Genomic DNA, 24,563 nt, shown 5'->3' with positions numbered 1-24,563 from the left:
GGGGAATAAGTAGGCTGCCATCCAGATTTTCTTATTATGTTGGATTTAGGAGACAAAACAATCAAGCACACTGAAAAAGAGAGAGAGAGAAAGTGAACAAGTAAACTGGGAAATAGAGTCTTAACTCTGGAGAATACACTTCTGGTTACCAGAGGAGAGGAGTAGGATGGATGAAATAGGTGAGGGCTATTAGGAGGGAGCTCATGATGAGCACCAGTGTTGTATGGAAGTGTTGAGTCACTAAATGCAACTCCTGTAACTAATTTTACATTGCATGCTAATTAACAGGAAAAAATGAAAAACTTTAAAAAAGAATTGGTAATATTTCTGAAAATAGGTGTAAAGACAGAGATACATGAATAATGCATGATTATATGAAAATCAGTCATGATAGTTCCCTCTTTCCCAGAAGTCACACTCACCACAGGGAAGTGGGCAATGATACACAGATTTCAGTGTTTCTTCTGGGACTATCAGAGGACCCAGAACAACAGCTTTTCCTCTCCATGTACCTGATCATTGTGTTTGGAAACCTGCTCCTCATCCTGTATGTAAACACTGACTCCCATCTCCACACCCCCATGTACTTCTTCCTGGACATCTGTTTCACCTCCACTGCCATCCGAAAGATGATTCACAACATTGAAACTCAGAGCAAAGCAATCACCAATACAGGCTGCTTTGCTCAGATATGCTTTTTTACACTCTTTGCTGTGCTGGATATCTTTCTCCTGAGCAATATGGCCTATGACCACTGTGAGGCCATCTGTCATCCCCTGCCTTACATGGTCATCATGAAGCCTAAGCTCTGTGGACTACTAGTTCTCATGTCCTGGATCATGTGTATCCTGAATTCTTTGCTACAAAGTTTAATGACGTTGCAGCCTTCCTTCTGTTCACACTTGCATATGCCCCACTTTTTTGTGAACTCAATGAGATGGTACAACTTGCCTGTTCTGACACCTGTCTGAATAATGTGGTGATATATTTTGAAGCTGTCCTGCTGGGTGGTGGTGATTTTGTTGGGATCCTTTACTGTTACTCTAAGATAGCTTCATCCATACGTAGAATATCATCAGCTCAGGGCAAGTACAAAGCATTTTCCACTTATGCATCTAACCTTTCTGTTGTCTGTTTATTCTATTGTATGATGCTAGGTATGTACCTTAGCTCTTCTGCTACCCAGAAATCCCTTGCAAGTGCAGTGGCCTCCGTGATGTACACAGTGGCCACACCCATGCTGAACCCCTTCATCTATAGTCTGAGGAACAGAGACATAAAGAAGGGTCTGCAAAGGATCATTGGGATTCCAGTTATGTAAGGGCATTCATCCGAGGGTTGAGGAAGTGCCCATGATTGCAGGGCTCACAGAATTAGAGCCAAGAACTGCTGTTCTTTTTTTCTTTTTTTTTTTTTAAGATTTTATTTATTTATTTGACAGAGGGAGATCACAAGTAGGCAGAGAAGCAGGCAGAGAGAGAGAGAGAGGAGGAAGCAGCCTCCCCACTAAGCAGAGAGCCCAATGCGGGATTCAATCCCAGGACCCTGGGATCATGACCTGAGCTGAAAGCAGAGGCTTTAACCCACTGAGCCACCCAGGTGCCGCAAGAAATACTATTCTTCTATCAGACTGAGGAAGTATAATTTGCTCCTTCTCTTTATTTCCTAGAATTTCCATTTGTTTGAGTTCAAATTCTCCATACATTTAAACACATATTTTATTAAGCCTCTGCTCTGTCTGATGTACAGACAGTTTCACTTTCTCCATTTTCTTTTTTTAAATTTAATTTATTTTTTTCAGTGTTCCAAGATTCATTGTTTATGCACTACAGACAGTGCTCCATGCAATATATGTCCTTCTTAATACCCAATCCCAGGCTCACTTATCTCCCCCACATGTCTCCCCTCCAAAACCCTCAGTTTGTTTTGCAGGATCCACAGTCTCTCATGAATTATCTCCCTCTCTGATTTCCCCCAAATCACTTCTCTCCTCCCAATGTCCTCTGTGTTATACCTTAGGCTCCACAAATAAGTGAACCCATATGATAATTGATTCTCTCTGTTTGATTTATTTCACTTAGCATAATTTCCTCCAGCCCTGTCCATGTTGATACAAAAGTGGGTATCCATCCTTTCTGATGGAGGCATAATATTCCACTGTATATATGGACCATATCATCTTAATCCATTTCTCTGTTGAAGGTCATCTTGGCTCTTTCCACAGTTTGAAAATTGTGACCATTGCTGCTATGAACATTGATGTACAGATGGCCCTTCTTTTCACTATGTCTGTATCTTTGCAGTAAATACCCAGTAGGGCAATTGCAGGGTCATAGGGTAGCTCTATTTTTAATTTCTTGCAAAAATACTGCAAGTGGCTGCACCAACTTGCATTCCCACCAACAGTGTAAGAGGGTTCCCTTTCTCCACATCTTCTCCAACACATGTTGTTTCCTGTCTTGTTAATTTTGGCCATTCTAACTAGTGTAAGGTGATATCTCAATGTGGTTTTAATTTGAATCTCCCTGAGGGCTAGTGATGATGAACATTTTTTCATGTGTCTGATAGCCATTTGTATGTCTTATGGGAGAAGTGTCTGTCCATATCTTGTGCCCATTTTTTGATATGATTGTCTGTTTTGGGTGTGTTGAGTTTGAGGAGTTCATTATAGATCCTGGATATCAACCTTTTGTGTGTATTGTCATTTGCAAATGTCTTCTCCCATTCCGTGGGTTGCCTCTTTGTTTTCTTGACTGTTTCCTTTGCTGTGCAGAAGCTTTTGATTTTGACAAAATCCAGCATCCATTCCTGATTAAAACGCTTCAAAGTATAAGGATAGAGGGAACATTCCTGAACGTCATCAAATCTATCTAAAGACCCACAGCAAATATCATCCTCAATGGGAAAAAGCTTGCGCCCTTCCCGTGGAGATCAGGAACACGACAAGGATGCCCACTCTCACCACTCTTGTTCAACACAGTATTAGAAGTCCTAGCAACAGCAATCAGACATCAAAGAGAAATAAAATGTATCCAAATTGGCAATGAGGAAGTCAAACTCTCTCTCTTTGCAGATGACATAATTCTTTATACTGAAAACCCAAAAGACTCCACCCCCAAACTACTAGAACTCATACAGCAATTCAGCAATGTGGCAGGATACAAAGTCAATGTACAGAAATCAGTGGCTTTCTTTTACACTAACAATGAAAATACAGAAAGGGAAATTAAAGAAGTGATTCCATTTACTATAGCACCAAGAACCATAAGATACCTGGGAATAAGCCTAACCAAAGAGGTAAAGGATCTGTACTTGAGGAACTACAGAACACTCATGAAAGAAATTGAAGAACACACAAAAATATGGAAGACTATTCCATGCTCTTGGATCAGAAGAATAAACATTGTTAAAATGTCTATATTGCATAGAGAAATCTATACTTTTAATGCTATTCCGATCAAAATTCCATCAAAGAGCTGGAGCAAATAATCCTAAAATTTGTATGGAATCAGAAGAGACCCTGAATCGCTAAGGAAATGTTGAAAAACAAAAATAAAATGGGGGGTCATCACGTTACCTGATTTCAGGCTTTACTACAAAGCTATGATCACATCATGGTACTGGCATAAAAATAGACACATAGACCAGTGGAACAGAGTAGAGAGCCCAGATATGGACCCTCAATGCTATGGTCAAAAAATCTTCGACAAAACAGGAAAAAATATTCAGTAGAAGAAAGACAGTCTCTTCATTAAATCGTGCTGGGAAAACTGGACAGCTATATGTAGAAGAATGAAACTCGACCATTCTCTTACACTGTACACAAACATAAACTCAAAATGGATAAAAGACCTCAATGTGAGACAGGAATCCATCAGAATCCTAGAGGAGAACATAGGCAGTAATCTCTTCAATATCAGCCACCGCAAGTTCTTTCAAGATATGTCTCCAAAGGCAAAGGAAACAAAAGCGATGATGAACTTTCGGGACTTCATCAATGTGGTTTTGATTTGAATTTCCCTGATGTTAGTTAATGATGATGAACAATTTTTCATGTGTCTGTTAGACATTTGTATGTCTTCTTTGGAGAAGTGTCTTTTCATGTCTTCTGTCCATTTTTTTTACATCATTATCTGTTTTTTGAGTGTTGAGTTGGAGGAGTCTTTACAGATCTTGGATATCTAGCCTTTTAGCTGTAATGTCATTTGTGAATATCTTCTCCCATCCCATGGATTGCCTCTTTGTTTTGTTGACTATTTCCTTTGCTGTGCAGAAGTTTTCGATCTCCATTTTAATATGTCCCCAAGGTTTTCCCCAATCTTGGATCACAAATGCCTGGAAATTTCTGTATCTTACATGGGACAAGTTGGATTTCTTAAAAATAATCTCGTTTCAAAGAACTTAAATCCTGCCAAGTAAATTTTCCCTAGCTTTCATAAAATAATAATAATGGCTTGTATATTCTTATGGAAAAGGATGTATACGTGGTCACTAAGCCCTTTACATAATTTTATTGTAGATAAAGATATAAAACTGCAGTTTTTATGCAGAGTCTGTCAATCTTTTTACATCACCACCTTCACTCTTCTTGATAATGTGGTCACTAACACTGTTCCATTTATGTCTCAGGCTATGGACAGGGATACTAAAGGAGGAAAGTCCAGGCACATCCCTGCACTCCCTTGCTTCTGCACATTCCCACAGATGCTTCCCTGACCAGAGCCTCTGCTCTGGCTGGACATGCCCTTGGGTTCTTACTGTGACTCTAAGACATGCCACAGCAACACCCACCAGAGAACTTAAACAAAACCAGGTTTATTAATCACAGGTGCTGGAGAGCACAATGGATGCCCAAAGGCCATTTGAAGAGGCCTTAAAGGGGGAGAGAAGCACTGAGAGGGAGAGTGAATGAGCACCGCTGAGGGAATCTATCTTCACTGGTGTCCATGGTGGGATGTTTAGGAGCTTGTAGTCATTTTTTTTACTGGGGAGTTTCAAACACAGATAGAGTTGGAGGATGGGCAAAATTGATGAAGGAGAGTGCAAAAGGACATATGTGATGAATAAGTCATGGGAATGGGAATGCACAGGATATGGAATACAGTCAATATTGTAATCGTGATGTAATGGGAGAGAGGGCAGTTACACTTGGGGTGAACACAGCAAAACATATAGAGACAATGAATCACTATGTTGTATATCAGAATCTGATGTAACATTGTGTGTCTATATGCTCAACTAACAAATAAAAGAGACTATAATAAAATATTTTCCTAGAGTGCTTAAAAATAACAACAAAACCATACAAAGAGCATACAACTGGAATTTGGCACAGAAAAGGAAAAGTAGGGTTACTCATGATGGTTATCTAGATTACCAGAGCTTTCAAATCACTCCTTTGTGGGTGGGGTGGCCTGGGTGCTTCTATAATAATTCTGTCATACACACAACTAGAAATATATTCACTTGAATGGCTGTCTTTCTTTTTTAAAAAATTTTTATTTATTTTTAATTTTCTCAGCGTAACAGTATTCATTATTTTTGCACCACACCCAGTGTTCATTGCAATCTGTGCCCTCTCTAATACCCACCACCTGGTTCCCCCAACCTCACACTCTCGTCCTTCAAAACCCTCAGATTGTTTTTCAGAGTCCATAGTCTCTCATGGTTCACCTCCCCTTCCAATTTCTCTCAACTCCCTTCTCCTCTCTAACTCCCCTTGTCCTCCATGCTATTTGTAATGCTCCACAAATAAGTGAAACTATATGATAATTGACTCTCTATACTTGACTTATTTCACTCAGCATAATCTCATCCAGTCCCATCCATGTTGCTACAAAAGTTTGGTAATCGTCCTTTCTGATGGAGGCATAATACTCCGTAGTGTAAATGGACCACATCTTCCTTATCCATTCGTCCTCTGAAGGGCATCTTGGTTCTTTCCATGGTATGGCGACCATGGCCATTGCTGCTATAAACATTGGAGTACAGATGCCCCTTCTTTTCACTCCATCTGTATCTTTGGGGTAAATGCCCAGTAGTGCAATTGCAGGGTCATAGGGAACCTCTATTTTTATTTCTTGAGGAATCTCCACACTGTTTTCCAAAGTGGTTGCACCAACTTACATTCCCACCAAGAGTGTAAGAGGGTTCCCATTTCTCCAAATCCTCTCCAACACATGTTGTTTCCTGTCTTGCTAATTTTGGCCATTCTAACTGGTGTAAGGTGATATCTCAATGTAGTTTTAATTTGAATCTCCCTGATGGTTAGTGTTGCTGAACATTTTTTTTTATGAGTCTTATAGCCATTTGTATGTCTTCATTGGAGAAGTATCTGTTCATATCTTCTGCCCATTTTTTTATATGATTGTCTGTTTTGGGTGTGTTGAGTTTCAGGAGTTCTTTATAGATCCTGGATATCAACCTTTTGTCTGTACTGTCATTTGCAAATATCTTCTCCCTTTCTGTGGGTTGCCTCATTGTTGGTTTTTTTTTTTTTTTTTGACTGTTTATTTTGCTGTGCAGAAGCTTTTGATCTTGATGAAGTCCCAAAAGTTCATCTTTGCTTTTGTTTCCTTTGCCTTTGGAGACATATCTTGGAAGAAGTTGCTGTGGCTGATATTGAAGAGATTACTGCCTATGTTATCCTCTAGGATCCTGATGGATTCCTGTCTCACGTTGAGATCTTTGATCCATTTTGAGTTTATCTTTGTGTACGGTGTAAGAGAATGGTCGAGTTTCATTCTTCTACATATAGCTGCCCTGTTTTCCCAGCACCACTTATTGAAGAGACTGTCTTTTTTCCACTGTATATTTTTTCCTATTTTGTCGAAGATTATTTGACCATAGAGTTGAGGGTCCATATCGGGGCTCTCTCCTCTGTTCCACTGGTCTATGTCTCTGTTTTTATGCCAGTACCATGCTGTCTTGGTGATCACAGCTTTGTAATAAAGCTTGAAATTAGGTAACGTGATGCCCCCAGTTTTATTTTTGTTTTTCAACATTTCCTTAGTGATTCGGGGTCTCTTCTGATTCCATATGAATCTTTGGATTATTTGCTCTAGCTCTTTGAAAAATACCGGTGGAATTTTGATTGAAATGGCATTAAAAGTATAGATTGCTCTAAGCAGTATGGACATTTTAACAATGTTTATTCTTCCAATACAAGAGCATGGAATGGCCTTCCAACTTTTTGTGTGTTCTTCAATTTCTTTCATGAGTGTTCTGTATTTCCTCGAGTACAGTTCCTCTACCTCTTTGGTTAGGTTTATTCCCAAGTATCTTATGATTCTTGGTGCTATAGTAAATGGAATAGATTCTCTAATTTCCCTTTCTGTGTTTTCATTATTAATGTATAAGAAAGCCACTGATTTCTGTATATTGACTTTGTATCCTGCCACGTTACTTAATTGCTGTATGAGTTCTAGTAGTTTGTAGTAGTTTTCAAAAGTGAAAACTTTTGGGTTTTCAGTATAAAGAATCATGTCATCTGCGAAGAGAGAGAGTTTGACTTTTTCCTTCCCAATCTGGATACCTTTTATTTCTCTTTGTTGTTTGATTGCTGTTGCTAGCATTTCTAATACTATGTTGAGCAAGAGTGGTGAGAGTGGGCATCCTTGTCTTGTTTCTGATCTCAACGGGAACACTGTGAGATTTTTCACATTGAGGATGATACTTTCTGTGGGTCTTTCATAGATAGATTTGATGAAGTTCAGAATGTTCCCTCTATCCCTATACTTTGAAATGTTTTAATCTGGAATGGATGGTGGATTTTGTCAAATGCTTTTTCTGCATCAGTTGAGAGGACCATGTGGTTCTTCTCTCTTCTCTTATTAATTTGTTCTATCACAGTGATTGATTGGCGAATGTTGAACCATCCTTGTAGCCCAGGAATGAATCCCACCTGGTGATGGTGGATAATCTTTTTAATGTGCTGTTGGATCCTGTTTGCTAGGATCTTGTTGAAAATCTTAGCATCCATATTCATCAGTGATATTGGTCTAAAATTTTCCTTTTTGGTAGTGTCTTTGCCTGGTTTGGGGATCAGGGTAATGCTGACATCATAGAAAGATTCTGGAAGTTTTCCTTCTGCTTCTATTTTTTTAAACAGCTTCAGGAAATAGGTGTTATTTCTTCTTTGAAAGTTTGGTAGAATTCCCCAGGGAATCCATCAGGTCCTGGGCTCTTGTTTTATTATTTTATTTTATTTTATTTTTATTTATTTTTTTATTTATTTTCAGCATAACAGTATTCATTATTTTTTCACCACACCCAGTGCTCCATGCAATCCATGCCCTCAATAATACCCACCACCTGGTACCCCAACCTCCCACCCCCCGCCACTTCAAACCCTCAGATTATTTTTCAGAGTCCATAGTCTCTCATGATTCACCTCTCCTTCCAATTTACACCAACTCCCTTCTCCTCTCTAACACCCCTTGTCCTCCATGATATTTGTTATGCTCCACAAATAAGTGAAACCATATGATAGTTGACTCTCTCTGCTTGACTTATTTCACTCAGCATAATCTCTTCCAGTCCGGTCCATGTTGCTATAAAAGTTGGGGATTCATCCTTTCTGATGGAGGCATAATACTCCATAGTGTATATGGACCACATCTTCCTTATCCATTCGTCTGTTGAAGGGCATCTTGGTTCTTTCCACAGTTTGGCGACCGTGACCATTGCTGCTATAACCATTGGGGTACAGATGGCCCTTCTTGAGGAAACTTTATGCTGTTTTCCAGAGTGCCTGTACCAGATTGCATTCCCATCAACAGTGTAAGAGGATTCCCTTTGCTCTGCATCCTTGCCAACATACATTGTTTCCTGACTCGTTAATTTTAGCCATTCAGACTGGTTTGACATGGTATCTCATTGTCGTTTTTATTTGTATTTCCCTGATGCCAGGTGATGTAGAGCACTTTTTCATGTGTCTGTTGGCCATTTGGATGTCTTCTTCTTCTTTTTTTTTTTTCTGATTCTTATATTACACTCTTTTTAAAAATTATGTTCAGTTATTCAGCATATAGTCCATCATTAGGTCTGTTCATGTTTTCTGCACATTTCTTGACTGGATTATTTAGTCTTTGGGTGTTAAGTTTGATAAGTTCTTTATACATTTCGGATATCCTTAATCTTTTCAAAAGTGTGTTATTTCAGGAGTGCAACATAGTGATTTGACAAATTTATATATTACGCTCTGCTCACTATAAGTATAGATACCATCTATCCCCATATAGTGCTGTCACAATGTATTGACTGTAGTCTATATGTTGTGACTTTTATTCCTATGACTTATTCATTCCATAACTGGAAACCTGTATATCTCACTGTTGTACTCCAGAAATTAATGTGAAACCTTGTGTATCAACTCTACCAGAAACTAAAATATAAATATATTAAAAAAAACAAGTGTATTATTTCATGTCACTCAAGATCCTATATATAAAAGAAACATCAAATTTACATAGCCTATGGAATGAGTGAACACCCTGTTCCTTCAAAATTACATACAGTGATAATTTTTGGTGTGAAAGACCTAAAACTACTTACACTGAACTCTAACACATGATCACAGCCTTGCTAATAAAAGGGTGGTCCACAGAACAGAATCCTAACATCAGCATCACCTGGGAGCTTGCTAGAAATGCAGAATATGGACCACACGGGACCACGATCAGATTCAGCATTTGTAATGGTATCCATGTGCATTCATGGACACCTTGTAGACAATTGGAAGTTGAAGAAGTGCTGGTCCAGAAAAGGTTTTCTTACTTACTCCCTTTGACATTTGGGGCAGCATAATTCTATTTTTGGAGGCTTCTTTCTTATGGATGTAGGTGTTCAGAGCATTTGACATTACTAGGCATCCTAAGGAGAAAATTCATTCCTGGTTGATAACCACTGCCTCAGAGCTTGAGAACTAGAAGTATTCTGAGAGGATGACACTCAAGGGCCACCACATACTTCAACATAAAGTTGGGGAAGATCATTGGATGCCACAAAGCATCATTCCTGCATGTGGAATGGAGCTGAGAAATGTATTTGCTCGTGCTAAAATAAAATCAAACAATCCCTCTAAGATGCTCAGTACAAGTGATACCATATACAAAAGACCTAGGTATAGCACCCATAATTAACAAATGTTTATAATGAGGGACTAAATGAGAGCTCTAAACTTGTGATAAAGTAAGAAATTCTATTTGCAATGACATAAGTACTTTCTTCCTTTTTATTTATTTATTTATTTTTTTAGTTGGCTCCCTACCCAGCTTGTAGCCCATTGTAGGGCTTGAACTCAGGACCCTGACATTAAAGGTTGGATGTTTAACCCATTGAGCCACCCAGTCATCCCCTGTAGTGACAAAACTGTCTTGATGTCAGTTTGTGTAGTTCCCAATGTTTATTTTCAAGTCTGAAACCAATGAAAAGCAAAAAGCTGAGCAAAAATCCAAATGGCTGTACTAATGCTTCCACAAAGCTCAATTTTAAAGTAGCATTTTTCTTCTCTTCCACAAAGGTCATCTCCTCCCCTCTCAGCCTTTTCAGTACCAGACTGAAGATGTGACAAAGGAGGCTGGCAGCAAATAGGCAATTCCCATCAAAACCAGCTAGATCTTGTATTTCCTAAAAAGAACCCAGCCCCTTCCTCCCAGCTGGGCTTGCATTTTTTTTTTCTTGTTGTTGTTGTTGTTTGTTAGTTTAAAAATTTTATTTATTATTTGATAGAGAAAGACACAGTGAGAGAGGGAACACAAGCAGCGGAAGTGGGAGAGGGAGAAGCAGGCTTCCCACCGAGCAGGGAGCAATCCGAGGACCCTGGGATCATGACCAGAGCTGAAGGCAGATACTTAATGACTGAGCCACCCAGGTGGCCCATCGACTTGCATAGTTTTGAAGGGTCTAGCCTGCTTCAGCCTCTTCTGCCTGGCAAAGCAATAAAGTTAGTGCTCTTTATCCGAAACCCTGTCTTCCCAATACAGTTTGACTCTGAAACTAGTGGGTCAGTTTTTGACAAGTTGTCAGTTTCTCCACCTTAATGAAATAAATAAATAGTAAATAAATAAATAAATAAATAGATAGATAAATAAATAAATAAATGCTTTTTTGTCAGGAGATTGCAGGGCTGGGTTCCTACCACTTGAAAATGCTTTGAAGATAAAGAGACCTAAACCAGTCAGGTAACTTGAGCTTAGACTTGGAGAAAATTATAACTTTGAGCTGAGGTATGATGCCATGGAGAACTGGGTGTGAGACATAAACAGTGAATCTTGGAACACTGAACAAATAAAATAAAGTTTTAAATAAATGATGCTAGGAGTTTCAACATCAGGAAGGAGGCAAGTTTAGAGAAAGAGTGAAATAAAAATGACTGGAATTTAAATAAAAAATGTAAAAAAATTAAAACCGTGGATTTACTACTTCTAAACATGTCCCTGGGGAGCAGAGATTCATTACAGAAATTTTGTGTGTGTGAAAAACAGTTTTCCACTTGGGAATCAGACTGGAATCACAAGAGGGAAATATGCCTAATGATCAGATGCAGGGAGCTGTAAATACCTCCTTGTCCCCAGTCCATCAGCCAATGCAACCTTTGGACAGGAAGGGCCATGGTTCTTGTCTGTTTGTTCAGAGTCCTCATTCTGGCTGGGGACCAATGCTTCACTTATCCCTGCTGTCTCAGCTGAAGACAGAGATTTAATCCCTATCATCTATTGTCCAGGGAGGAATTCAGACTTCCACAAGGAAACCTTCCTGCCAGACACCCCAGCCAGGTGAGTCCAACATCTAAATGGAACGTTAATGAGAAGGTCAGAGAGAATGGAAGCCAGAACATTGGCTCTTACAAAAACCAGAGGTTTTTGAGAGCCAATTCAACATAGCCTAGAGCAAGAGATCACCATGCTTGCTTGGTTAAGTAATTAACTCAGTGCTAATGTCAATTTCACAGAGTGACTGCTACTCACACATTTGATGGCTTTTCATATTCTTTTTCATTAAATTGCTATTATAGCAATGCTAGAAAAAGTATGGTGAGATTGTTAAACTCAATGTGTGGTTCTAATTGGGTGTGATTTTGTCCCCTGGGAGTCACTGATTAGCTGGAGCCAGCTTTGCCTGTCACAATGGAGAGGGGTATGTAGAGGCCAAGGGATGACCTAAACACCCTCCAGTGCCCAGGATATCCCCTATGCCAGGCAGGCTCTGGCCAGAATGTCCATGTGCAGAGACAAAGAAACCCTGGGATAAAGAATAACAGTATTGAATCACACCTGCCTTCAGGTTCTGCCTTCAATCTTGTAACACTTAACTTTCCTACCAGAAAATTCAGAGTACCCTTGGCCACCAGTTTAAAAGTTCGAGCTACAATGTAACAGCTCTGTAAATTTGTTGGCCACGCTGCTGGGTGATAGAAAATGTTTCTTGTTTTCTTAAACTATATTTCAGTTTCAGCAAACTTCAGATATTTAATGACCATTCTGATTGGCCTTTGTTATCATGCCCATATATTGTTCTCTTTTTCTCTAAAACATGATCAGAATTTCAAATGATATCCTCAGATCATTGTTTCTCAAGTAGTGTTTGAGGCATATTTTGACCAGAAAAGTTTTAAATTTTATTTAAATATATCGACCCTTTTTCTTCTGAGTTTTTTGGCTTATTTAAGTGGTGTTGCCCACCTGTACATTTTATATGTAGTTTTCTTTTTTTCTATGATTCTCTTTATTTGAGAGAGAGAGAGTGTGTGTTTGTGTGAGCAGGGGGAAGGGCAGGCAGAGGGAGAGAGAGAAGCAGACTTCAGGCTGAGCAGGCAGCCAGAGGCAGGATTCCATCCTAGGACCCTGAGATCATTACTTGAGCTGAAGGCAAACACTTAGCTGACTTCCCCACCCAGGAACCCTACGTGTAGGTTTTTGTTTTGTTTTGTTTTGTTCTTTTATGTTCTAGTATACTGTATGGTTACATTTATACTGAGGTCAAAATCCCTCTGGTTTTTGTAAGATCCGAGGGAGGGGATCGATTTTATATTATTCCAGATATATATTCCTTTAAGCCAGCATTTATTTAACAATTCGGACTTCCCCAACAAAATGAAATACAACCTTGCCATGTGGTAAATATCCTTACACACTGAGATCTAGTTCCTGACTCATTTAACAGAAAACAAAACAAAACAAAAAACCTGACCATTCTAGGAACATTACATATTATATTCATCTGTGTGTAGGCCTTTGACAATTTAATGATTAACTCATGTTGATATCATTAATGATTACTATTTCATATCCTATTTCATTTAGCTTTTAGCTTTCATATAATTTTGCCTACGACAGTCATTTTGAAGTTACTCATCTTAAACTGGTTTCATTATACCTTTATTTTCGTATTCTATAACATTTCATCTTCTTAGATTTTTTAAAAAAATATTTTATTTATTTATTTGACAGACAGAGATCACAAGTAGACAGAGAGGCAGGTGGGAGGGGGGAGGGAAGCAGGATCCCCGTTGAGCAGAGAGCCCAATGGCGGGATCAATCCCAGGAACCTGAGATCATGACCTGAGCCAAAGGCAGAGGCTTAACCCACTGACCTACCCAGTCAGTCTTTAGATTTTGTTATGCTAAACAGATATAGTCACATAACTTGTGAGAAAAACAAAAATAAAGAAGGTAAAGTCCCTTTTCTTTTACATGTTGCAATATAGCATTGAAGACAGAGTACAAAAATAAAAATGAATGTATGGATGACACAAGGCTCTCAAACATAACCATATGAATCAAGCTATTTGGTATAAAAAGATAGACTGTCATTAAGCAGCAGGATTTATAGTGCATGATCTGGCTGTAGCTTTGCACATTGGATGGAATCCAGAATGAGGATTTGAATGTGCCCATTGGGTTTGTCAAAGGAGAGATAAATACCCAAAACCCAATTACATCAAGGAAAGGATGCCACATAAGAAAGGGAGAAAGGGGATAACCTCATCCCCTATTAGACCACATAGAAATGAATTTGCCAGTTATAGAGGAGGTACATGAAAAATAAGTCTTCTATGCTTGATATTTCAAATGACCACCTTTTGTTGTGTTGTGTATACTTCCTCTGAGAAGTGTTGGTTTTCCCTTTGCTCATTTTTTGGGGAGATCTATCATATGTAAGATTTCTGATTTTACAAATATATCACTACTTTTGTCTTTGGGATGAGTTTAATTTGTTCAAATACTATTTTTGTTGGGCATGAGTGGATGTACTCAAGGGTGCAAAAGAGGAGGTCATTCTTCCTCAGAGTCTCTCAGGGATAACTGGCTTATTCTTCTCTTTCACTCATTTTGTTCTTCCTTCTCTTTCATCCTTTGTCATTCCACTTATGAAACAGATTCCTTTTTTTTTTTAATGTTGATGAAATATACAGAAAACTCCCATCCCAATATGGAGTCCCAAATCTATTTGTCTATGGGAGGAGTAGGAATTGGCATTATTAGTAGCCATTTCTGCATTTGTAGGGGAAAGACCACTGGCCTGGCCTAGTTGGGTTGGATCCATTCCTGGCATAACCAGGATGGCAGGGGCTGAGAAAGACAGGGGAATAACACAACCCATGAGACCATGCTGTCCTATGTGTGTATGACTTGAGGAGTGTGAGCAGTCCCCACAAGAAGGTGCCAGGACTCATAAATCTCACAGTGACACAACATGGGGACCAGAACTCAATCGAGAGAGGCCACTAAGGGGATTTGGTTCAATTTATGGAATATCTTTGCAACAGGATGAATACAGTGGGAGAGGCAGTGGGGACAAGGAAGTGCCTGTGCCTTGAGGGTTTAGATGCAGCACAGAGGCCACTTTCCTCCTCAGCATGTCTGACAGGGTATGTCCTCAAACTCCCTCCTGTTCATTCCCCTTGCAGCAACACCTTTGCTTCTCTTACTTGAACATTAGAAACAAGTACATTCATTTAAAGTAGAAACAAGAAGATAATACAATGATAAAACATATAAAACATATAAGACAAGAAAACAAAGAGGCAACCCACGGAATGGGAGAAGATATTTGCAAATGATAGTACAGACAAAAGGTTGATATCCAGGATCTATAATGAACTCCTCAAACTCAACACACACAAAACAGACAAGCATATCAAAAAATGAGCAGAAGATATGGACAGACACTTCTCCAATAAAGACATACAAATGGCTATAAGACACATGAAAAAATGTTCATCATCACTAGCGATCAGGGAGATTCAAATTAAAACTACTTTGAGATATCACCTTACACCAGTTAGAATGGCCAAAATTAGCAAGACAGGAAACAACATGTGTTGGAGAGGATGTGGAGAAAGGGGAAGCCTCTTACACTGTTGGTGGGAATGCAAGTTGGTGCAGCCTCTTTGGAGAACAGTGTGGAGATTCCTCAAGAAATTAAAAATAGAATTTCCCTATGACCCTGCCATTGCACTCCTGTGTATTTACCCCAAAGATACAGATGTCGTGAAAAGAAGGGCCATCTGTATCCCAATGTTTATAGCAGCAATGACCACGATCGCCAAACTGTGGAAAGAACCTAGATGCCCTTCAACGGACAAATGGATAAGGAAGATGTGGTCCATATACACTATGGAGTATTATGCCTCCATCAGAAAGGACGAATACCCAACTTTTGTAGCAACATGAACGGGACTGGAAAAGGTTATGCTGAGTGAAATCAGTCAAGCAGAGAGAGTCAATTATCATATGGTTTCACTTATTTGTGGAGCATAACAAAAATAAGCATGGAGGACATGGGGAGTTAGAGAGAAGGGGATTGAGGTAAATTGGAAGGGGAGGTGAATCATGAGAGACTATGGACTCTGAGAAACAATCTGAGGGGTTTGAAGGGGCGGGAGAGTGGGAGGTCGGGGTACCAGGTGGTTGGTATTATAGAGGGCACGGATTGCATGGAGCACTGGATGTGGTGAAAAAAATAATGATACTGTTATGCTGAAAATAAATAAATGAAGATCCATGTTGTCGCAAATGGCAAGATTTCATTTCTTTTGATGGCTGCATAGTATTCCATTGTGTATATATACCACATCTTCTTGATCCATTCATCTGTTGATGGACATCTAGGTTCTTTCCATAGTTTGGCTATTGTGGACATTGCTGCTATAAACATTCGGGTGCATGTGCCCCTTTGGATCACTACGTTTGTATCCTTAGGGTAAATACCCAATAGTGCAATTGCTGGGTCATAGGGCAGTTCTATTTTCAACATTTTGAGGAACCTCCATGCTGTTTTCCAGAGTGGCTGCACCAGCTTGCATTCCCACCAACAGTGTAGGAGGGTTCCCCTTTCTCCACATCCTCGCCAGCATCTGTCATTTCCTGACTTGTTTATTTTAGCCATTCTGACTGGTGTGAGGTGATATCTCATTGTGGTTTTGATTTGTATTTCCCTAGAGCGTATCATGCTTAGCGAAATAAGTCAAGCAGAGAAAGACAACTATCATATGATCTCCTTGATATGAGGAAGTGGTGATGCAACATGGGGGCTTAAGTGGGTAGGAGAAGAATAAATGAAACAAGATGGGATTGGTAGGGAGACAAACCATAAGTGACTTTTAATCTCACAAAACAAACTGAGGGTTGCTGGGGGGAGGGGGTTTGGGAGAAGGGGGTGGGAATATGGACATTGGGGAGGGTATGTGCTTTGGTGAGTGCTGTGAAGTGTGTAAACCTGGTGATTCACAGACCTGTACCCCTGGGGATAGAGAATTATGCCTCCATCAGAAAGGATGAATACCCAACTTTTATAGCAACATGGACGGGACTGGAAGAGATTATGCTGAGTGAAATAAGTCAAGCAGAGAGAGTCAATTATCATATGGTTTCACTTATTTGTGGAGCATAACAAATAGCATGGAGGACATGGGGACTTAGAGTGGAGAAGGGAGTTGGGGGAAATTGGAAGGGGAGGTGAACCATGAGAGTCTATGGACTCTGAAAAACAATCTGAGGGTTTTGAAGGGACGGGGGGTGGGAGGTTGGGGTACCAGGTGGTGGGTATTATAGAGGGCACGGATTGCATGGAGCACGGGGTGTGGTGCAAAAATAATGAATACTGTTATGCTGGAAATAAAAAAAAATAAAATAAAATAAAAATAAATAAATAAATAAATAAATAAATAAATAAATACATAAATGAAGAAAAATAATAAATTAAAAAAAATAAAAATACAACATATAAGACACTAACCAAAGCGCATTTGCACTGGTCATTCCTTCTGCCAAGCATACACTTCTACCCAACAATGAAAATAGAAGGTTCTATTCAATCTCGGATTTATCCGTTTATTTTTGTTTGTTTGTTTTGTTTCTGTTTTGTTTTGTTATATATATAACAAAACAAATATATATATATATATTTAATTATATATATATATAATTTAATTTCTTTTCAGTGGAACAGAATTCATTGTCTATGCACCATATCCAGTGCTCCATGCAATACATGGAATTCATGCTCTCCATAATACCCACCACCAGGATCCCCCAGCTTCCCACCCCCTGCCCCTTCAAAACCCTCAGATTGTTTTTTCAGAGTCCATAGTCTCTCATGGTTCATCTCTGCCTCCAATTTCCCTCAACTCCCTTCTCCTCTCCATCTCCCCATGTCCTCTGTGTTATTTGTTATGCTCCACAAATAAGTGAAACCATATGATAACTGACACTCTCTGCTTGACTTGTTTTATTTTTTATTCCTAGCACCACTCACCATATGCAAAGGTATGGAATTCTCTTATTTGATTTACATTCTTTCACCATCTCTGTAGGGACTCTTGTTCTTAAATAGCCTATGCTCATTGCTTAGATAGTGCCTGAAATGCCAGCATCAGTCAATTTATACACCTGAAATATTTGAAGAATTTCTTAGGAAACTATAAAATACATGATTTCTTAGAAAAGAAGCTAATTAAAAAATATATACCAGATGTGGTAGAGGAGTTCCTCTAAAGGGGACCATATCCATATACAACTTTTTAAAACTTTTTTCAGAGGACATATGTTTGGTTAGATCCAATAAGCATCTGACTCTTGATCTTAACTCAGTTTTTTTTTTTGTTCTGTTTTGTTTTTTTTTGTTTGTGTGTTTTTCGTTTTGTTTTTAAGATTTTATTTATTTAGTTGAGAGAGAGAGAGAGCAAGAGAGAGTACGATCCAAGGGTGTGGATGAGAGAAGCAGATTCCCCGCTGAGCAGGGTGCCCAAAGCAGGGCTTGGTCCAGAACACTGGGGACAGGACCAGAACTGAAGGCAAAAGCTTAATTTACCAAGTCACCCAGGCACCCCCAGCTCAGCTTTTATCTGGGATCCTGAGTACAAGAACCACATTGGGCTCCATGCCCAGCATGTAACCTACTTAAAAACAACAACAACAACAACAACAACAACAACAACAAATAGGGGCACCTGGGTGGCTCAGTGGGTTATGCCTCTGCCTTTGGCTCAGGTCATGATCTCAGGGTCCTGGGATTGTGCCCTGCATTGGGCTCTCTGCTCAGCAGGGAGCCTGCTTCCCCCAATCTCTCTGCCTACTGTGATCTCTGTCTGTCAAATAAATAAATTAAAAAAAAAAAACAATAAGCAATAAACAAAATAAAAAGTATGTTTGGACTGAAAAATATAAAATGTTGCATTTCAAATCTGTGAGTAGTGCAAGTTTGTGTGAATATCAGTCATATTATTTCCTCTTTTTCAGAACTCACATACACCACATGGAACCAGAAAATGATACACAAATTTCTGAATTTTTTCTCCTGGGATTTTCAGACAAACCAGAATTGCAGCCCCTCATATTTGGGCTTTTCCTCTCCATGTACCTGATCACCGTGTTTGGAAACCTGCTTATCATCCTGGCCATTAGCACAGACCCTAACCTCCACACCCCCATGTACTTCTTCCTGGCCAACCTGTCCTTTGTAGACATCTGCTTCACCTCCACAACCATCCCCAAGATGCTGTGGAACATCCAGACTCAGAGTAAAGTCATAACCTACACAGGCTGTGTTACTCAGATTTATTTCCTTATACTTTTTGCTGTGTTGGATGTCTTTCTCCTGAGTGTGATGGCCTATGACCGCTTTGTGGCCATCTGTCACCCCCTGCACTACACGGTCATCATGAACCCTAAGCTCTGTGGACTGCTGGTTCTGATGTCCTGGGTCATGTGTATCCTTAATTCCTTGCTACAAAGTTTAATGATGTTACGGCTTTCCTTCTGTTCACACTTGCATATCCCCCACTTTTTTTGTGAACTCAATGAGATGGTCCAGCTTGCCTGTTCTGATACTTTTCTGAATAACTTGGTGATGTATTTTGCAGCTGTCCTTCTGGGTGGGGGTCCTTTTGCTGGGATCCTTTATTCTTATTCTAAGATAGTTTCCTCCATACGTAGAATCTCATCAGCTCAGGGCAAGTATAAAGCATTTTCCACCTGTGCATCTCACCTTTCTGTTGTCTGTTTATTTTATTGTACAATGCTTGGTGTGTACCTTAGCTCTGCTGCTACCCAGAGCTCCCATGCAAGTGCAGTGGCCTCAGTGATGTACACGGTGGTCACGCCCATGTTGAACCCCTTCATCTACAGTCTGAGGAACAGAGACATAAAGAGCGGTCTGAGAAGAATCATTGGGGTTCCAGTGATGTAAGGGCCAATCATTCTGGGGCTGAAGAAGTGCCCATGGTTGCATAATTCACAGCCTCAGAGCCCATAACTCTCATTCTTTGATAAAGTTTTGGAAATAGAATTGGATCCTACCATTTATTTCCTGGATTTTTCATTTGTTTGTATTCAATTATCTTCATAGATGTCAGGTACTCATTTTAAGGGTCTGATCTTTCTAATATAGAGACAATGTCCCTTTTCTCCATTTTACAAAGAATTCCAATGTTTTCCACAGTCATGGATCACAAAAGCCTGGAAATTTATTATCTTGTATTGGACATGCTGGATTTCTTAAAAATAATTTCATTTCAGATGTCTTGTACCATGTCAAGTATATTTTCCCTAGCTCTTCTAAAATAATAATAATTTCTAAAATAATAATCATGAGTTGTACTCTTCATTTGGAAGGGCCACAAAGCACTTCATATAACTATACTGTGGAGGAAAATACAAAATCCTAGTTTTCACCTTGAGTCTGTACATCTTTTTACATCACTAACTTAACTCTTCTTCTTGATAATGTGTACTGTAGCACTGTTCCCATTATGTCTCAGGCTACTGACAGGGGTGCTCAGGCTGAACATCCCAGGCACTCCCCTGTGCCCCTGTGCTTGTGGACATTTCCACAGATGCTTCACTGACCAGATATTCTGCCATGTCTTCACCAGCCCTGGGTTCTTATTGTGATTGCAAGACACACCTCAGCAACACCCATCAGAAAAGCCTACCTCTTACGTCCTGAAGGGCACAAAGAGTGACGAAAGGCTTTTGGAGAGTTCTCAAAGGGAGAGAGAAACATTGAGAGGGAGAGAGAGAATGAGCTCCCCTGAGAGATATGCCTTTATTAGTGTATATGGTCAGAGTGGTTAGGTGTTTGTGTGATTACCCTTTTGTAGAATTTTATATTGGTAGACATTGGATGCTGAAGAATCAGGGTCACTCATGTGTCAGTGTGGAGGTTACCCAGGGCTTCCTGAAGGGGTAGTTCATTGCTGGGGCCACCTGAGTTCCTCTCTGGTAGTTGTGTCCCACCTGACAATATGTTCATTCACCATGGTTGTCTTTGAAATCGATGTCTCAGAAATCTGATGCTTGATATCAAGCAGTTACACAACAGGCTCCTGTGTTACCTAATCAGTCTCCTGCTTTGACTCTGTGATTTGGCTTGTGTCCCTGGCAAGCACTCATTAACAAGCATATCCTCCCAGTGAAGTCTACATGGAAAGACAAATTTGAGTAAATAGATGAACCTGATATGTTCTTAGTGTCAGGGTGATTGTAAATATGAGGAAAGAAATGTTCAAAACCATCATTTTGTTACTATACAAAATGTTTCATTTTTTTCTTTCTTTTTTTAATTTTTTTCACACCAAATTCATACTGTGCATCATTTATTGAAGCATGGAATATTGATGTCCACACCTGAGGGGGTTTATTTATTCATTGGGGTGAAGAGTTGGTTAGTGTCTTATATATTTTATCACTGAATTATCTTCTTGTTTCTATTTTAACACTTCCACTGCTACATGCTAATATGACTCTCTCTATTGGAACAGGAAATGGCTCCCTTTTCCTACTATTTGCCACAGATTCTAAGGGATGGAGAATGAACAGTATCAACATCATTCATTTTGTAAACACTTCCTACTCAGAAATATCTTCCCCTGCATTACCAGCTGACACTGCACAGGAGAGCTGGACATCCTGTGGGTCCTGTGGGTCAGGGTCACCAGTTCTTCCACACAAATGTGCATATCCTTCAATGGATATGCTAGTGACATGGGAGGGAGCCCAAATATAGTCACTTGTTCATAAAGTCACCAGAAATATCTTGACTAACAGAATTATCATGGCTGCTCTCTTCATTTGTCAGATAATGAGTCACAAATAAAAAGCAGCACATGTTCTCTTTGTGTCATGTCTGTTCACTTGGATTGTTGTGTCAGTCATCTCTTGCTGTATAACAGGCTGTTCTTGTCAAATGGGGTGCCATTATGATGTGGGTCCCCAGTTGCAAAGGTTAAGAGAGAATTCTTGAGCCATTTTATGATGCACAAATGTGCTTTTATTATAGCAAGGTCTGGATCCATGGACTTAAAGAGATGCATGGGACTGTGAGGATGACTGGTTATATACATTTGAGTTTATGGAGGAAGGAGGTAAAAATAATGTAAGTTTCTAAAGAATTTGTGTACACTGAACATGAGGCTTACAAGACCTCAGAGGTCTGGTTATTGTCAAGATAAGCTTCCTTTTAGTCTCTAATAAAACATTAATGCTAAGGCAGCCATGAATTCCTGTGGAATGTCAACCTCTGCATGTCTCAGGAATTCATCAAGGGCTGTAATTTGTAAGAAGATTGACTTTTAGCTACATTTCTCTTGCCTTTGTTCTCCTCATCAGTAATACCTTTACAATCTAGTAGCATTATATTCTGGGAAGCAATTCTGATCCCTGCTGGTCTCCTCATGGGTCTGGAATCAACTGTGAATCTCTAAATTGTATTTTCCCTTTTAAAAAAATATTATTTTTTATTATGTTATGTTAGTCACCAGTTTGTCATTAGTTTTTGATGTAGGGTTCCAAGATTCATTGTTTATGTATAACACACAGTGCTCAATGCAATATGTGCCCTCCTTAATTCCCATCATCAGACCAACCTGTCTCTACATCCATCTCCCCCTAAAATGCTCTGTTTGTTTCTCAGAGTCCAGTCTCTCATGGTTCGGTTCTTCCTTTGATTCACCCCACTTCATTTTTCCCTTCCTTCTCTTAATGTCCTTCATGCTATTCCTTATGTTCCATAAGTATGTGAAACCATATGATAATTGACTTTATCTGCTTGACTTATTTCACTCAGCATAATCTCCTCCAGTCCCATCCATGTTGATGCAAAAGTTGGGTATTCTTTCTGATGGCTGAGTAATATTCCATTGTATGGATGGACCACATCTTCTCTATCCATTCATCTGTTGAAGGTCATCTTGACTCTTTCCACAGTTTAGCCATTGTGAACATTGCTGCTTCCTTCCTATAGCCTTCCTTTTCACTACATCTGTATCTTTGGTGTAAATACCCAGTAGTGCAATTGCGAGTTCATAGGGTAAGACTATTTTTATTTTTTGGAGGAAACTTCACACTGTTTTCCAAAGTGGCTGCACCATCTTGCATTCCCACCAACACTGTAAGAGGGTTCCCCTTTCTCCACATCCTCTCCAACAGTTTTTGCTTCATGCTTTGTTAATTTTTGCCATTCTAACTGGTGTAAGGTGGTATCTCAATGTGGTTTTGATTTGAATTTCCCTGATGGCTAATGATGACCCTCAGCTCTATGGTCAAATCATCTTTGACAAAGATGGGAAAAAAATTGGAAAAACTGGAAAAAAAATACAATGGAAAAAAGCCTCTTCCATAAATGGTGCTGGAAAAATTGGACAGCTATATATAGATGAATGGAACTCAAACATTCTTTTACAGCATACACAAATATAACTCAAAATGGATGTGATACCTCAATGTGAGATAGGAATCCATCTAAATCCCTGAGGAGACCAGACAGTAACCACTTTGACATGAGCCACAGCAACTTCTTTCAAGGACAAATCTCCAAAGGCAAAGGAAACAAAAGCAAAAATCAACTTTTGGGACTTCATCAAGATAAAAAGCTTCTGCACAGGAAAGTAAACTGTCATCAAAATAAAGAGGCAACCCATGGAATGGGAGAAGACACTGCAAATCACACTACAGACAAAGGGTTGATACCCATGATCTCTAAAGAGCTTCCCAAACTCAATATCCAAAAAAGAAATAATCATGTCAAAAAAAATGGGCAGAAGGCATGAACAGACATGTCTTCAAAGAAGACATACAAATGGTTAACAGACACGTGAAACAATGTTCATCATTATTAGCCATCAGGGAAATTCAAATCAAAACCACACTGAGATACCATCTATTGTTTTGTCTTTATGTTGAAAGGAAACTTGAGGGAGAGTGGAGAGGATAGCTCTGAAAAAGATGAATGATTGAATCAACATAAAATAAAAGTATGCAAAATATTGGCCCAAGTTTTCAAATAACAATGGGTAACGTTAACTTTGATCATGAGTTCCTTTTTCATGTCACTGCCTCAAAGGCCTCAGAATCAGACCACACATTTAAGCCAGGAGGAATTTGCCATACCAGCTGATGGAGAAGAATATCTCTAAATACAGTAAATATATTTTGTACTAAGTGTGGGTTCTTAAAATGCATTTGCCCTTGTGACACAGCCTGATCAAATGTATGGATGAACTGTCCCTTGGCATTACTATTATTGTTTGTTGTTGATGTTGTTAACATACAATTGACATCAGTGCTTGCTTCAGCAGCACATATACTAAAACTAGAATGATACAGCGAAATTAGCATAGCCCCTGCGCAAGGATGACACGCAAATTCATGAAGCGTTCCATATTTTTTCTTCTCAAGTGCACATGGAACTTTCTCCAGAATAGACACATACTGGGTCACAAATCAGGAATCAACCGATACCAAAAGACTGAGATTATTCCCTGCACATTCTGAGATCACAAAGCTTTGAAACTGGAGCTCAATCACAAGGAAAGTTCAGAAGGAACTCAAACACCGGGAAGCTAAAGACCACCTTGCTTAAGAATGCTTGGATCAACCAGGAGATCAAGGAAGAACTGAAACAATTCATGGAAACCAATGACAATAAACACACTTCGATCCAAAACCTATGGGATACAGCAAAGGCGGTCCTAGAGGGGAAATACATAGCCATCCAAGCCTCCTTCAAAAAAATTGAAAAATCCAAAACACAGCATGTCTCTACACCTTAAAGAACTGCAG

The 24,563-nt window shown here is 39.4% G+C and overlaps 1 protein-coding gene, 1 non-coding gene and 1 pseudogene across 2 annotated transcripts; all 3 read left to right on the top strand.

Moving 5' to 3' along the window:
- The first annotated feature begins 362 nt into the window (after positions 1–362).
- LOC116568124 lies at positions 363–1,321 on the top strand (annotated as a pseudogene).
- A 17,537-nt stretch (positions 1,322–18,858) lies between these two features.
- On the top strand, positions 18,859–19,692 carry LOC116568117 (olfactory receptor-like protein OLF4). The gene is made up of 2 exons (XM_032303634.1): positions 18,859–19,210; positions 19,496–19,692. The coding sequence occupies exons 1-2, from the start codon at positions 18,859–18,861 to the stop codon at positions 19,690–19,692; spliced, it is 549 nt and encodes a 182-aa protein (XP_032159525.1).
- A 4,371-nt stretch (positions 19,693–24,063) lies between these two features.
- LOC116581356 lies at positions 24,064–24,169 on the top strand. Its single transcript, XR_004282026.1, has one exon. It is a non-coding gene; the product is annotated as a U6 spliceosomal RNA (small nuclear RNA).
- Positions 24,170–24,563: the final 394 nt, after the last annotated feature.

The sequence above is a fragment of the Mustela erminea genome, chromosome 1, assembly GCF_009829155.1.
Source record: "Mustela erminea isolate mMusErm1 chromosome 1, mMusErm1.Pri, whole genome shotgun sequence".
NCBI classification, from domain to species: Eukaryota; Metazoa; Chordata; class Mammalia; order Carnivora; family Mustelidae; genus Mustela; species Mustela erminea.
The sequence above is the reverse complement of the archived record's forward strand: the minus strand, read 5'-3'. Positions and strand labels throughout refer to the sequence as shown.